Source organism: Acanthaster planci, linkage group LG05, assembly GCF_054643075.1.
Source record: "Acanthaster planci isolate LZ-2023a linkage group LG05, COTS_SCS, whole genome shotgun sequence".
NCBI lineage: Eukaryota > Metazoa > Echinodermata > Asteroidea > Valvatida > Acanthasteridae > Acanthaster > Acanthaster planci.
In genome coordinates, this window is record NC_141781.1 from 14182557 (window position 1) to 14200066 (window position 17510).

The 17510-nt window shown below is 39.7% G+C and overlaps 1 protein-coding gene across 12 annotated transcripts in view; it reads right to left on the bottom strand.

Moving 5' to 3' along the window:
• The window catches only part of LOC110977314 (protein unc-13 homolog B-like), a 134590-nt gene that overhangs the window by 94958 nt on the left and 22122 nt on the right, over positions 1–17510 (bottom strand). For all 12 annotated transcript variants that reach the window (XM_087137461.1, XM_087137462.1, XM_087137464.1 and 9 more), the window contains exon 3: positions 12499–12598. In XM_087137461.1, the coding sequence (XP_086993587.1) occupies positions 12499–12598 (100 nt within the window). The remainder of the gene's footprint in view (positions 1–12498; positions 12599–17510) is intronic.

Here is a 17510-nt window from a genome sequence, read left to right on the forward strand (position 1 = left end):
TCTAATATGGCTTGGGATTATGACTTGATCAGCCGTAAATTTTTTAGTAATTCCGATTCATTTGGAAGAACTTTTGTTTGAGTGCTACACAGCCAAGAAGCACACCATTCAGATTCCGTGTACATGTAACTTTAATACGTGCATCAGTGCTGTGAAAATGCATTTCCATGTACACACAGGTACATGTATGTTTACATCATGTCCCATGAGTTGGTTAGAAGTGTATTCTAGGCCATGCACTTCATAGAAATAATAGATGGCTCGCAATTTGATTTGTCACATTTGCAATTCTTTAATGCATCCGCTGCCGGAATGAACTGCTTGATTTCCCGAGTGTATCGACCCCCTTCGAGGCCTGCAATAATTATTACTGTCTCTTACACTGAAAACTGTGCAGCGGTGGCAACAACGAGCTGCTAAATTATAAATGCAGAGATCAAATCCTTGCGGGGAAGGGGGGGTCACAGTGACTGTCCTTTCCAGCCTATGCTGTTGCCCGATACTGTTTGTACCACCCCCCCCAACTCAATGCTTCATTAAGCAGAATTTATTAATGTACAGGCAAGCTGCCCTGCATGTACGGTGCATAGTGGGAAATGATATAAAAGGATGCGGTTTTCTCTGGTGGACTGGATGTACGGGTTTGTGATTCATGGACTCCCGAGAAAATATGAGACATCTCAGGGTTTCACCACAGACCAGTGAAAAGAAAACTGACAGAGCATTCTTGCAACAAAGTACATTTCAGAGTTGTTTTCCCTAGCCACAGAAATTCAACCTTTGTGTTAGTTTCAGCAGAAAAGAAGGAACACAGCTTATGATACAAAGAGCCATGAGGCCTCTAGAGGATACCGTACATTAAGCCTGCACATACAGTAGGTGTTACTCAGTTAGTGGGGTATCTATCAACGTGCCCATTATTCGTGACAATAAAAAGTTCCTGTATGCATGAACTGCATGTACCTAGTGAATTCGAACTGGATCCATCAGCTTTTGAGAAATACCCTGACACTTGTTAATCTATTCATTCATACAACATGTTCCTGTGGAAGATCTTTTTGAACTCTATTCAAATAAATGAAAGAGGAAAAAATCCCTCAGTCTCAAGATTTGACATCTACATGCAACTGCAGTGAAAGAGCAATTTCCTTTCGATAATGTACAAGTACGCTTTGCATCAATGGACAAAAACCTGCCCACGGTGGGTTTCATAAAAATTAACAAAACAGTGACATCAGAAATTCCTTAAACCTCTCGAAGTGTTTCATGTCACTGTATCAGAATCCTGAAACAAAAAAATCAAAGACTGATCAAAATTGATGGTCACTTGCACAGGAAATGCCATGATAAGATTGTCTGTCCATTTTAGCATTATAATGATGATAGCTCACTGCTACTTCTGTATGGCTCTCAAATATAATGCATGTACATATACACTGCAGTACAAATCCTTTTTCATTGGTACATGTACATGTGTACATGCTCGTGTTAACAAGACAGAAAGCAATAAAAAGTGTGATGATCCCATTAGAAAAATAAAGTTTTGTGAGCAGCCAAAACCTGTATCACGTCACACATCTATTCCCATATGTACATGTACATGTACATATCCATTAGAAGGAGTTAGTCTTGACCAAAACGTGCTCAGCGTTAACTATCCAGACATGCTGGAGAAGTTACGGAGTTTTTTTTTCCAATCTGCCTTCCAATTGTCGCTGTCAGGGACAATATCTGGCCGACTCCATCATGCCTAAATTTGGATGCCAACAGCGTAATGTTGGGATTTTCTAGGAGACAGATTGGCAATATTGAGTCGCTCGGTAACAAAACAAATGAAGAAAAATGAACAATTAGGGCTGAGAAAAAGTGGCTCAATCTCGAAGGGGATGAGTGCGATTGCATGTGCACTTTGTCGTCAATGATGACAATCATAATACTCGAGGCTTCAAAAGAAATCTTCTAATACTGAACCACTTGCCAACGGTATTATTTTTGGCCAAACAGCTGGACTTTCCAAACCTGCCAAATGGCAGGATATAGTGAGCAACTTTTGTACACAAACACTGATTCACGAGAGTCATTTATTGCATGTGTTTCAGCAGTACAGTATTTGTACAGTATTTCTAACCAAAACCCCAGATTTCTGAGCACTTTTAAGTGTGTCCATAGACCGAAATTTGCTACAACAGACTATGCACACCGGCCAAGCTTGACACGAGGTCTGGCCCCACAGACTTCTTGGACAACTGTATTTGCTTGTATACTAAACAAGTAGGAAATTTGCGTGTTCACATGTTAGCCCGAGATGAGCTGAAGTGTGCTTGACATTTTTGCTACATGTAGTCATCAGCCATGTCTGTCTGCATACCGGTGGGTATGCAGAAACCGTAGCCGGATTGTATTTGTATGCCTTCCCTCATCAAGTGGTTAAACGTTTTCTCGCTTTGTACATTTCTCATGAATTAATTACACTTAAACTTTCTAAATTACATGTAGATACACTTTATGCAGGCTCTGTGTCAGAATTCATCAAGATAAGAAGTTGCCCAAATGCCCAGGCCAATACTAGTAGGTTTTTTTCACTCACCACACGTCCCCCCCTTCCCCTCTCCAAGACACGCCCACAGCCACTTACATGTACATGTATCTGCCATCCTCCATACAACACTACAAGTATGCTTGAAGTACAAGGGCAAATGTACATGTACCTTTCGTGATTGGGTAGCTGTTTGGATTCCTCTGAAGGCAAACAACCAAGTCCTTCAAGTTTGAGAAGGCAGGGCAATTTGATTTTTTTTGTCCCTTTCCCACCGCCTTTCTACTGGTCGCAGGTTTTTGTACTCTTTTTTATCAGCAATTCAAATCGCCTAGATTTATCACAGGGATGCTTTCATCCATCATTCTAGATGTCTGACAGTGATACGCTGCATTGGTAAATTGCACTTAGATAAGCATGTTTCTATGTGCAACATAACGGTAGAAATTTACGGCCAATTCTATCACTTAAAGTTATTACAACAATGTCTTGCCTGGTAGCTTTGGAAATGGTTGACAATGTATACATCCTTCTGTGTACAGTACTTCGACATACCCATGCATGCGTATACATGTAACAATTCTGGTAGGAGTAGGCCTGTATTTGTACACCATTGTACATGTACATTCTAGATGTGTAACAGTGAAGGCTTCAAATTTAAAAAAGTGATGTTTCAACCCATGGTTACTGTCCTGACAATAAAATGCTTTTTTCCATGGTTAAAGCACTGGTATACTTCAGCATCTTTTAAAATGCAAAAACAATTTGATCAGTTTGGTTGACTTTGCTAATCGCAGTCTCTATGTAATCTACATTGTACCTTTAACCATGACACACGGCATACAGTACACGCTTGTCAAATCTGGTTGTTTTTTTGCTAGCAAAGCCAACATAACTTAGGAAGAGCTTCACGCACAAACTGCTAAGGGTTCTCCTGCCCACAAGAGAAAACACGACAGCACTTTGACGGCATGTGCACACCAATGTGGGCACTGATGTCAAGCGCTGTGAAGCACTGTCAAGCACAAGTGAGCTCTGTGAACCGTTGGCCAACCTGACGTCTGTACTGTGAGGGGAAAACCCGCATGAATGAAGCTGGTGCACACAGTAACAAAAGCGCTTCTGTAAAGTCATTCCAATCAACCCATCTGGAATTTTGCTCACAACTCTCAACATCCTCCAACCTATACAGCCTAGAGACCCGCAGAGTTTTTGCTCATTTCTGACCTGTGCCACGTCTAAAAGGTAGCCCCCAAGCTTTAAAAATGTGGCTGCCCAAGTTTAAAATTTTGGATGCAGTGGGCAATAAATGCACCGTAGTTTTCAACTATACTTGGCTGCAGAAAGCCCGCTTCAATGAAATGGCCATTATTTCCTGTTGTCTACAACGCAGGTATCTGTATGAGAATAACGTCATGTTGGACAGTATCCACTATATGACAATCTGAATGCTTAAGAGTGATGATAACAAGTCTTAGACAGAGGCTAATTCAATTCAGTCCAATTGTTAAATTTGCGGTCAAAATTTGAGCCCAACATAAAAAGATCTGATTGAAGGCATCAGTGAAACACTATAATCTTTGGGTAAAACACATGAGGTCTTTCAAGAGGCAGTGAAAATTAAGATTTTTTGCACATCTTTCTAACTCTTTATGACAATTTTAATCTTTCCATGAAATACAGTGAGCCTCTTTATGTGTCACTTTTAAACAATTCCTTTCATAACTTTAGCTTTTGCTTTCATTTAAGCTGCATTTTTTCAAGCCCATTTATTAAAATGACACAAACATTACAGCAAAGAACGTACATGTACATGTAGAAGACAATGGAAATTTATTTTGGAGTTTGAAATCAACGAGAGGTGCTTTCTCACCTGCTGACAAGATCCAGGCTCGGAACAAACTAGAGACAAGAGGCTTTTCTAGTGGCTGCCATTAGTGTCAATGATGATACATTCGGCATATGATCCAACTGGCTACAAGCAAATCAAGTGCATTTATTGATTTGACAGCAGCGTTTCCTCCAGCTCCGTGATGGGATATTCCAGAAATTAGGGGTCCATGTTTTTCATGTCCCTGTTACATCTGACATATGATTTTGTAAGTTCAGAACACATTGCCTAATTTCCAAGAGTGATGGATAAATGCAAATCTGCCAAACAAATAGTAAGAGTATGAAAACAATTCCGGTGACATTTCCATGTCAGATGTAACAAAAGTCAGATTTAACAGCTAGGGACATGAAAATATCACACTTTTGGACCCCTAATTTCTAAAATACATGTAACCCTAATGCAAGATGGTACTGTGCAATTCAACCATTCTCAATGCTTAAAAAAAAACCAAATGTATTCAGCTGTCAGAATGTGTCAGTATATGCATTACAATGTGTTTTCCTTATCAGGCAAAAACAAAATCCCCAAAAATCTGGAAATGAAAAAAAATTCGAATGGACAAAACATGCATTTGTGCATAACAGTTAAAATGAAAAAAAATCAAGCACTGCAAATATATAACTTCTCTTTCCTGCCAGAAAAAAACACATTATTCAGCTCTGGTAAAATCTGTCAATCCAATGTGATATCACACGCCAAATCTGAGCCAAAAAACATGACAAAATTAAAAATATGCAAATAAACAAGCCAAAACATAAACACAACCACCTAGAAAGAACCAAAAAAAAACACTTGGTGACAACTTTGTCTTGTTTTCACTATGATTCCACGTGGTGGGACATGGTCCACATTTGTGTCACATACTGTACATTTCGTTTCAGCTACCTCTGAATATGAATTACAACGTACACGTTGCACGTGTATCAGATTTCAGATAAATTACATCATCCATGTGCATGTGTATGGGACACGTGTATCCTGCAACATCCTCTCGAGCTTGCAGTGCAGTAATTAAAGGTTACAGTGGACGATCAATTGGTTTCAGAAGAAACCCTAATTCACAACTTTGACTTACTGACTTGCTGCTACATGTATGATGAACAAAATCGCCGTTGACTGTAGTGATCTAGAACGTATGTTATTAACCCTGTAGTGAAACACATCCCTCGGGTGATAAACAACCCATCCAAACTGTAAAGTACATGTGCTCACCTTTTTAAAAGTATGTCGGTGCATCTTGTTCTCATTTTACTTACAAATTACTATTTAAAAGGGTCATAAACTGCAACAGTAGGTTGCAGGACAGGATGCAGTTTGACTTCTCGAATACATGCACCCTGTGTATGCATACCGGCACTACTACAACAGCAGTCTTGACAAAAATTCACATTCATTATTATACATGTAATGGAACATGCACCTATATGTAAGGAACATCTAGTCTTGTTCTGGGGAAAGGAAATTTTTCATTACAGTTTATAGGAGGATCTGGCCATCTGTTGGACTGTATCCAAACAAGCGCAGACGAAAGCATCTCGTGTTCCGTGCCGAGCCTTTCATTAATTATTGGCATCAGCCAAATTAAATCTTCTGCCCTTCCACAAACAAACAAACAAACCAGCACATCGGCATGCAGTAATTCTGATGTATCAGCAGCTTAACCTTTTGGTACATGTACATGTATTCATCCAATTCCCTTGAGGCTTGATGAAACCCAAACCATTTTTGGAGCCAGAAAATTTGTACTCAGAAATCACATTCTGCATTACTTGGCTGAAGGCCAAGAGGCACCTTAAGGTTTACCCACACTGCGACATTGCTGGATACAATTTGCATGGAAATTTGATTGTGAGAGGTGGGTGGGGCAAAGGTGTCATCACAATTCAGCTTGCCTGTCCATCATGTCATTAGCTGTCGTGTCTTGGGCTGGACTCGTGGGGCAGCACTGTGGGTTGTGGTGATAATATTGGCCCCTTGTGAATGAAGAGTGCACTTGGGGGGTATATAACGGGCAGGTGGACAGCTCAGTTAAAGGTAGACACATCCTTGGCTGGTTTGTGAATGCAGGTCCAGCTTGACAGCATTACACACAGTTGCTATGTGAACCAGACCTCATTGGCAAAAACGTCAGTGTCCTGCCTCATGACATGTGTACGGCAGCGGAAATCCATTTACATGTGTACATGTATGGACTGTAAAATACATTTTTTGGTTCAATTGTTCCTTTATTAGTTTTGGAATTCTGAGAGCAGTGGGAATATGCTCCAGTTTTGAACAAATGAACAAATTTACAATGTCTCTTCCCAAAAAGTGAGTACTACATGTACATATTATGCAATGCATATATCCTACTGCAATAATGCATCTGGTCTCACTTAGTAAGATCTACTCAACCAGCGATACTTCCCATGAATGTACACAATAACAGACACAAAATGGAAGACTGTCAAAATATGGATCCAACTACATGTAAGGTATATAACTATTGCACAATCTGGAATCACATTTATTCCATGTGCTTAGTGTCCTGAATTTGGCCGTGGTGTTTACATTTGGGATTAGTTATGCAACACAAAGAGCTTCAATGGTGCACATGTCCATGTAGGGGAAGTACATGTACATGTACATTGAGTAACCAAACTACAGTACATGTACATGTATGTATGTAGTTGTGGAATTTGTTTGCTATGTGCAAAAGAAAAGTTTTAAAAAATGGAATTTTGTATTATAGAGTACCCAAGTGAATATGTCATGTGCACAATTATGTGTGTACTTGAAAAGGCATTAGCGCGAGAACCTGCGCGTGAACCAACAAGCGCGCATACTCCATTTGTTTGCACTGCACTTTCTGGTTCACAGTGATGTCACCCTTTGGTACTCCATTACAAGGCACACACATGTACCGTGCATGCACATACATGTATATTTACATGTACATATATATACCGGCACATGTACATGTATACCGCTATATGCACACCATATGTATAAAGAGAATTGTGTTATACATGTTATACATGTACGTGTATTTCATGAGGTGAGTCAGGTTGATACAGTTTATAGTGGTTCTTTCCTGTGGCCCGGGTTCTATTCCACATGTACATGTAGATCAGTGTATATTACTCGGCCATGATTGGCCTCATAGTTGTGCGGGACACAGAAACGCTACATTATTCCATGTTCAATGAGCGTGAACATGATAACGGAATTATCTTAAAGCAAACTTGATGTGCAGTAAAGATGGTAAAGGGGCCTTTGGGTGCTTTACCTAAAAAAAAAGAAGACAAAAGGCATCATATTGGTACGTGTGCACAGCAAAAACAGTAACACCGATGTACCACAATTCTGTAATTTTTATCTCGTGAGCACTGGAATTGTTTATGTTTTAGCTTATTTCAATAAAAACCACAACAAGAGCTAGGGCTTACACTAAGGATGTAATTGTCAGAATTGAGCATGCATTTAAACGCATGTTACAATCAGCACAGGCAAACGTGCCACTTTTGAATTTACAGTCATGCAGATGTGCATTTGCTTTTAGTGTAAAAATAATGCAGTGCATTAAGTTAGAAAAGCACATTACGTGGAGTTTAGTCTGTTAGTGCATGGACCGTGCAACAGAGTTACATGCATACATGTACATCACACTGTTTGTTGCCATGGATCAACCAATCAGAACTGAGAATTCAAGTTTGCCTGAAGATCATTTTATATGTACATTCTATGGATAAGATAGTGCTTTGTGGTTGGCGTATGGCAGGCCATATGGCTCAGCTTTGCCTTGCTGAATAGCTCTATCACTGTATAACAGAGTCATATTAGTTATCTTTGTGTAATTAAGCATGCACTTAAAGCTGAAATGTCCATGTGATACTTTTGGGTTGATTATGGATACTTTTAATAAATCCATGAATTTGAACAGAGCCAAATTTGGGCGTAAAAATTATCTACATGTAGAGGTACGTATATTTATTTCTATGCAAAGGAAATTCTTCCCCCTTTTTATTCTGAACTGTCATGCTTTTTATCTTTCATTCATTAACAGATACCTAGAAGTCCATGTAGCACTTGTAAGGTTCAGACAAAAACTGTGGAGTATAACAGGTATGGTCCCAATGCAACATACATGAACATAATGTACATGTACATGCGTACATCTTGCGGTTATCCATTTCTCTGTGGAAAAATTACCGTAACAAAGTAACTCTGCCCCCGTTACATGTACTTATCACATAAATAACCATGCAGTCCTTATCTACGTCTACATGTACATGTATGAAAAGAACAAGTCAGATTTTCAGTTCCATGTACGATATACTGCTAGTGCAATTTATGCTCTTCAAAAATATTCATGAATTGGAAAAGCCAATTAGCCAAAAAAAAAGATGTATTTCAGAGGCTGCAGGGACTATTAAGCCAAAATAAATTTGCACTGTTGCTCCCAAGATAAATACGTGCACAGCCAGAGTATGGGGCCACGCATCAACTGCAGTACCAAAGTGTTGGTCTTTCTGAGCACATCTGGCCCATTTATCACTCCAAAACCTTTTAATCCTGGGGCTGGAGAGAGCCATGTCTATACCAAACCTATCTGCATTAGTTACGCATACATTAGTTCACTTATTAATGCCTTTACATGTTGCTCAAAGAAGAGAATTGAGGAAAGCAGACCAACACTGTACGAACCAAAGCATATCATTCCAAGGTGATTTGTAATACAGTTGGAAATCATAGGGGCAGATTTTTATTTCCCTGGTTGACTTGGTTAACCAAACTACGCAAGTATGGCAAATGCAGTTCTGTCATTCAAGACAAATTATAAATGAGGCAATTTGAAGAGAAAAAAAATTTAAATCAACAATCAAACATCTGGACTGAACAACATGTACCACTAGGTCTCCGCAATCAAACAAGTACATTCAATTTTTGTCCCCTTATACAATTTTTTTTATTCGCTGGGGTACCGTATATTACACAATGTTAAATATGATTACTCTACGGATGTGTTTATAAATATTTCATTGACGTCACAGCAAGATTCTAAATTACCAGATTGTTGTGCTCTAGGCTATTTATAACCCTGCTACCGGTATCTGTTAAAAATTACAAGAACTTGTATAACAAAAGACCCAACAAAGAATTACTTGGTACTCTCAAAGGATATGTCAACATACATGTACCTGTACATGTACACGGACATTTGACAGAACCTGTTACATGTACTAATATGTAAAGTGTAAGCCTCCAGTCAACTTCTGGAGGAATCTAATCAAGCTTTTGTCTCAAAGTTGAGAGTGCAGAGAAGTTTAACATTCACTCTAGAATTCATACCAATGCCCTGAATGTTTGGGGTTATTTTGCTCTTCCTTTGCCTCAGTTTACTTTGAATACATGTATTAGTACTTTAGTAGCAACTGCCTTGATGCCCCAAATTTTGGTATAAAAATTCACGGCATGCATTGTACTAGTCCATGTACATGTAGGTATGTGAAGCCAAAATTACTGCCAGGAGACCTGTCCTCGTGGATTCATATGATGCTTCTGAAACTCTGATCACTTCTACATAAATGATTATGATAGCTCTACATGTACAATTCCTTTCTTGAGATCTGAATCTGATTAGTTACATTAGATACTGTGTACATGTAGATGTACCATATGTACATACATGTATGTAAGATGTCCAGGTTACAGTTGTACAAACCTGACTCTAAACCAAAACTGGCCAAACCTGAAAAGTTCTGACCTCCGGTTGGGTTAGGTTGGGTTTTTAGAGTCAGGTCGGGTTAGTATTGAGTTTTTCATTATGGAGCTCCGATCAGTTTACACGGGCATGTAAGATGTTCAATCCAACCCAATGCACATTAGTTTACACATATCCATGTATGATGTGGTACAGGGCAACGACAGGCATTGTATGGACTTCTTCAACAGGGTTAAGTTGCAAAATGAAAAAGAACATTCAAATTATTGGCACTTACTGTACATGTAGCAGTCTATGAAAAGATTATGTTCATAACAATCTAAAAAAAGTGCCCACACAGTTCACAAGCAATCCAAGCTACCGGTATGGTAACTGACCCCTCCTTACATGTACAATGTATGCACAGTACTTGTATTTCAACAAGATACATATATGTACACTATACATGTACATGTACATGTATGCAGGTGAACAAGTTGCACGTGCAAAGTCACTTGATATAGGAATGTAAGTCAGGATGGTCTGATCAAAATGGAGTGTCCTCGGGGCAAGACTCTCACCTCTGTCCATTTCCTGGGAAGGAGTGCCGCATCTTCAGCTCTCGAGATGAGGACATCTGCCTGCACAGTTCCTTTCCCTACCCCCCTTCCCTTATTAACAAGCTCGGACAGTGCCAAAGGTACACAGGAAAGCAAGCTGGAGCCTAGTACCTACGTCGCACAAGAATGTGGGGGGCAGGCAACCCCTTTAAAGGGGTTAATTTCTAAACATCCCCATTATCTGATTGGTTGTTTGTAATCATTTTTCCTGAATTATTCATCGACTAGCAGAGCACACAGCAGATAATAGCACACAAATAAGGGATGTATCACATTCGTGCAAAGGTAAGAAAAATTTCATGAGGTGACAGATGAAATGTTCTATTCCTCTCAGCTTTGCCTCATGAAATGGAACATTTCACTTTTCCCCTCAGCTTTGCCTCATGAATTGGAACATTTCCTCTGTCACCTTATGAAATTATTCTTACCATTGCACAAGGGTAAAACATTTATTATTTGTTTTATAAAATACCTGCATAAATCCTCATCATAATATCATTTTCTGTTAAGAGAAAAAACAGTCCTCACGAATTAATGTCAGCCATTTCCTGAAATAGATTCATGTCTGAAGCATGGTCACATCCCTTACCATGTAATGCTAAACTGGTTCCAACAATCCCTACATTATTTTTCTGTGTCTCACGGGGAATGAAATATATGAGATGGGGGTGAGAACCATGGAGGCACAAGAAAAGAAGTTCTAATAAATGGTTGCCATTGAATAGAAACAACAATTCAATGGCATGTAATCAACGATCCAGCAATCAGACGACAAGGATTGATGCAGGTGCTGTATAAACTTTCTGTCCTCGGTGCCCAGGTTTGCTACACTGCTGGTCATGTACATTTCCTATTGAATTCTGTGATTCAAGATTGAACTGATTACTTTTTGGGCTAGTTGATTGCTTTTCTGTGCATATTTTCTTAACTGATAAACCTTCTTATAATTTCCCTAGATTCTGCTAACTACTGTACATATATCTACATATACCAGTAGGTGGAATAGGGTGACAGTTGTGTCACCCCACTGCGGTATTCTTAATTTGTCCTTCCTATAAAAGGCTAACACTAACAGGAGAAAGCTTTTCCAAAGGGTGTAACAGGTGTGTCACTCCAATCACCCAGTTGCCCAAACCTTGGTGTAAGAATGCCCTTTCCTAAAAGTGACTGCTGAAACTTTGAAAGTAATCATCTCGAAAAAATAAATTTATGGCGTTGTTCCAACTTTTTAGTTCCATCAATAAGCAGATCCACAATGGAATAAATTCTCCTAAGTTAGACTGAAAGAATTCTTTTGAACAATTTGTTCAATAATAATTGACTATTGTTATAATCTCCATTCACAAACTCAGATGCCACTTTGTCAGAAAAAAAAAGATTACTTCCATTTTAGCACACTTTAAAAAGATTCACTGCATGCCTTCAAACAAACTGAAAGGCAAGACAAAATGTGACCCAAGCTAGTCACACTTTGCCAGAGCCACTTTATTGAGTTATGTACATGAAAAATGCCCAGGAAAAAGGACGTTTTACAGTCTAAATTATTGGCAACCTCAACACTTTTTGCCCAAATGATGCATGTCCATTTTCATCCGGATGCCAACCGAGTAATAAATCAAAACAAAGATCCCATAGGTTTGCTCTTTCTGATACAAACTACCAGTGGAACAAAAATGACTGAGGGGGGATGGCCATAAGACTCATTTTGTGGGATCCAGTCCCCCGATATCCACTGCACAGAAGGGGCGGTTGGGCGGGTACTTACAACATGAAATCCTGCTCCCAGGAAGGCCAGCTCCCTTTAACGGCCACAGTGGTTGACTTCACATTCTGCAGCTTGAGGGTCACGTAGGAGTTGAATTTATCTGCCAGGCGGAAAATCAGAGACGGCAGTTACAGATCAGATATGGGTCACACAAGCTGTGCACGGGGCCAATCAATTTTACATTTAAGTGCTACTGTATAGGGCCGCTAAGGTTGTGGGTAACTACGGGAATACACAACAGACTCGGACACATGCACATGTACATACGCATCACCAAGGATGAGGCATTTTGTTTTCGACATGTATTGTTCCTACAACATAATTCTTTCCAGCAGATAAAGAATGGGCAGAAATAGCTGAGGACAAAAACATGTCATCAATGACAGGGAAACATCTCTGTTTCCTGTGGTGCAATAAAACATCTATGGTGTACATGTACATACAAACAGGTGGCACATGAGGGCGTAAGTTTTGACCTACATATATTTGAACATTTCAAGCACAACCATACATTTCTGATATCAATACTGGTTCATCTGCTATGACCACGCCACTCAGAGCTAAAAATGTGAAATACTGCAGGCAAAGTACAGTGTAATAACAAATTCATAAAGCACTGTGCACTCAGGAAGCCCTCATAACCAGACTTCTATGGCATTTGCACAACAGCTGGCACGATGCATCTCCACCATTCCTGCGGGCTTCGTAAATGTCTAGCAATTAATTGCCTGGATTATCTACACTGCCAAATATCTGCCACCTATTGACAAGATTCATGTACTTCCCTCTTTAAGTTCTGTCTTTTTCCCACTTTGCTTGCATCCGCTAATTGTTTTTAAAAGCTTCTGCTTAAAAACTTAATAATTGTAACTGTGTTGTTTTACTGTATCTTTAAGAGAAAAAAATTTGGTGGATGACATCCTTGTAATTTTGATGCTCTGTAAATTTACCTTTAATCACTTCTTTGTAAATATCGTGATTTTTTAATTGCATTGTGCACATGTATGGGAAAACAATTTTTATGTCTTTTAAGCATGACGTTTGTGAAGTTCTACAAGTCTACAAGTTCATCTGGGTACAATGTTTTCTGGTTTGCTGTGGCTCCTACTATATAAATGTACAGTGTAATTGCATGCCCACAACTGTTGTTTTTTGCTTCAGTACATGTAAGTTTGCCAATGGGTTTCTCGATCATCTCAGTGAAAAAGCTTTGTCTCTTATTGTAGACAATTGTCTTTTCCACCATGCCGGCTGCAGAAAAGGCAGACATCTCGTCCAAGTGGAGTCCTATGGGTAAAATTATTAGTCAGCAAACAGATTTGATTCGGGTGACTGAATTGTAGAAGTAATTGGCTACAGATCTCCACAAGTAAACAATCACTGGATCTTAAGGGGGGGATTACTGAGTGATCTCCCACAACTAATCCATTCTTTTGTTGCTTCAAGCAGCAGTGAACTTAGCAGAGGACTGTGACCATCCTCCTTGCTCAAGATAAGTGATGGAAATATAGACCTGTAAATAACTAATTACAGAACACTTTGAGAATCATGAGTATCCCCGCCAGAAGCCCATGCCACTTAATCTCGTCTCAGTGCCGCTCATCAGTGACGAGACGTTGCTTCACGCTACGAATCCCACGGCCAGCCAATATTGAGCCCAGCCATGCTGAAACTGGCAAGATTTCTTCCTCCCTTCAATCCACCCACAGAGCGGCATCTCTGGATGACATTTTATGCTGTTTCCATGAGAGAGGAGGAGGGGAGGGGGAGAGATAAATAGTCAGCTAATACCTTGCACCCAATGTAATTACTGTCAGACTGATCGGCTCATGTCGGCCGGCATGTTTCGCGGGCTCCCCTTCGGGGGCTGAGTGGACAGTAATCATGGTTAAATGCTGGCCCCTCCCACTTGCTTAAACCAGACAGCTGAGCTTATTGAGCTCCACGGTGCTGCCATGAATAATTCATGCCATGCCATACCCACACCTCTGCACAATATTAAACTTATGTGTAGTATGAGAAAACTGACGAGTCCAATGTACATGTAGGTAAGGTATAAAGAGGGGAAGATTATATAAAATGCATACAAAGACAATTAATTATTGCTGTGCAGTACATGTACCTACATACCATACACTTGTACTCTGGACTTTCATTTGAGTACTTTTTTGTCCATGTACGTGTATCATATTTTGAACTGTGTTTTCATTCATTCTTACCAAAAATGTGAACTTCCGTAGCTATGTACATGTACAATATACCTCAATATTTCTTCCACTGACTACTTGTCCACTACATGCGCAATGTACATGTACATTATTTTAAGCATAAACCTGTACTTGTACATGTAGTACATGTACCGTTACATGTGAATCCATACTCCTTGGTGTTGAATTTATCACTGAACTTGATTCACCTTTCTGTGTACCATAGTAATGTGCAAAGTAGACTTTGCAATGTTCATGTGCTGATACATGAGTAACCTAACATTGTATTGCACTATCATGTACATCGTAGATGTGCACATGTAATATGCATGTGCCTGGGGACATCTGGTATGTTCAGTTTTGTATGATTTTGTGAAATGTTGCTCTACCGTTCCCTCATCAACACCTGTACATCCAATTATGACTGCCTTTCCTTTACACCTCTTGCTCTTTCAGAGGCCAGTAACTGCTGAATCACTTTGATGTAGTAAAGCTTGTTCATCCCGTCCTGGTTTTCATTCCTGTGTGTCTCATTATCTTCAGACTGACAGTACTCATCATCTGTGTCTTACATTCTCCTTGTGTCTAGTGCTCGTGAAAACCTTCATTCATCACTGCACAGTCTTCTCCTCCTCGTGGTCAGTGTTGTATCTCAATACGTTTATTTTTATTAAATCTGAGGCTTCATCAGTCACTATGGTCATGCTCATTTGTGGGATATCGGCCGAGGTCATTCTTACAATCAGAGGCCATCTGTGACTCCTCTTCCTCAAAAAAAAGATAAAGGGCTGAACTTCACAGAAAATCTTCTAAACTTTTGCTGTGAAAATTACATTCCAAATATCGTGTACATGTTTATGCTCTCCGTAGAAGTACCCCACACTGGCAAGACTGGTGGGGATCATTTCAATTTTGCACACAAGCTGGATGCACATGCAAAGAGTTTACATTCCACCACAAAATGGTCATACATGTGCTTTGTGCCAACTGCACCATGCACACCTGAACTTGTGCCAGGGCCAGTCAAACATTCAGAGGAAAGTTTCTTATTTAAGGAAATTCAGGAGCTAGTTATGGGAACACAATTTGTTCCCCATCATAAATTTGTCCCCATTTTATCATTCAACTTGCCTGTACCGTACCGGTAGTCCCAAAAACTATGTGCGCATGTATACTGAGTCCCCACCAAAGGGACGCTGTTGTACCTATATAAACAAAGAGAACACAAACAACACAAATTCCACCACCATTTTTGGGCAGGCAAAGCATGTTTTGTTCTTTTTTGCATCAACACGGGGCCCCCTAGTAGCTCTGAATTTTTTTTTTAAAAATCAATAAATGAATAGCTGGGGTATCTATATTGCAGTTTCAGAAAAATGTGTTCTGCCGAGCTCATCGGACAACCAAAGTTTCAACTCATATCAGTAACATGCCATCTCGTGACATGTAATGTACATGTACAATATTGCTGTACGGTATGTGCCTATCGTTCTTCACATGCCCAGGATGATGCAGCAATGTAAAACTTGGGATGTGCCAAAGTACATGTACATGTATGTGATACATGTATACATCGGGGGCATTGCGAGGGGGGCAAACCTGAATTATTGCCACCCCTCCCCCTTCCCCTCAAAGAAAAAAAATGTAAAATAAGGGGAAAGCAATGAAAGAAAAAGCGAAGGAAACCAAATACAATGTACATGTGATTTTGTGCCAAGATACATGTAAACGTACATGTATTTTCCATTAAATTATTTGTTGGCGCGATGTCATTTCCAGTTGTACACTGCATACCATGCAGACACCATCACTAAATCCAGCAGTCTGCCGTTATGTGTGAACAGGTGTTGCACTGTCAAGTCCACCATAATTTACATGTACCAGTTCCCAGTAACATGTACATGTACCAATACATGTAAATCAAGTCTGATAACAAATCCAAGAAAGTACTGTAACTACTGAGGGGGCCAATATTGACAAGAGCACCTCTGTCATATTTCCTGTGAAAGAAGTTGTCTGGTGGCATGATGAGATTGGATGACTTGTAATTGACTTGTGACAGACTTTATCAACAGTTCTGGTGTCACACCATGGTCACATATCTGTACATGGTGTACACTTTTCATACATGTACTCAGTGGTATCAAACTTAATTAGAACGGAAATTTATGTAAAAGCCCACATGCAACGTCACATTAAGTAACATTTGCTTGTGAAAAGCAACGCATTTACAATGTACATGTACATGTACCTGTATGCTTAAGGGCAGATCTGACAAATCACCTTCTCCATGGATATACCATCCATGTACACGTACATGTACATGTAGACATCCTCTTCCCCAAATTGCTGTATCAAATGCTTCAATGTGTACCGTAACCTTGAGCCAAAATGTTTCTCTGAGCAACTCTGTATGAGTCAGCATTAACAAGCACTGGTGTCAAGAGTGCCTGTTAACAGGGAAACTTGTGAGTTACAGATGTATACACACACCAAGCATGGACCAAAAACAATACCGTACATCTATCATTTTGTACGAACAAAGCCATGGCCGATTCACACAAGTCGCACCCTTTCTGCGGAACAGTTTTAGAGTTATTTTGGGGTTAGGGTTACCTGTACGAGGCAAGAACAGTCGTGAAAAGTATAAGTAAAAATGCAAAATAGTGTTCACAGCGCACGAAAACGAGAAATAAAGGGATACAAATGGCACTTCCCAGCATAAGCTAATGCGCAAATGCCCTGCATGTTTTCTTTGGGCACTGTCGATCCCAGGCTTACCATATTTTTTAATTTCATTTGCTT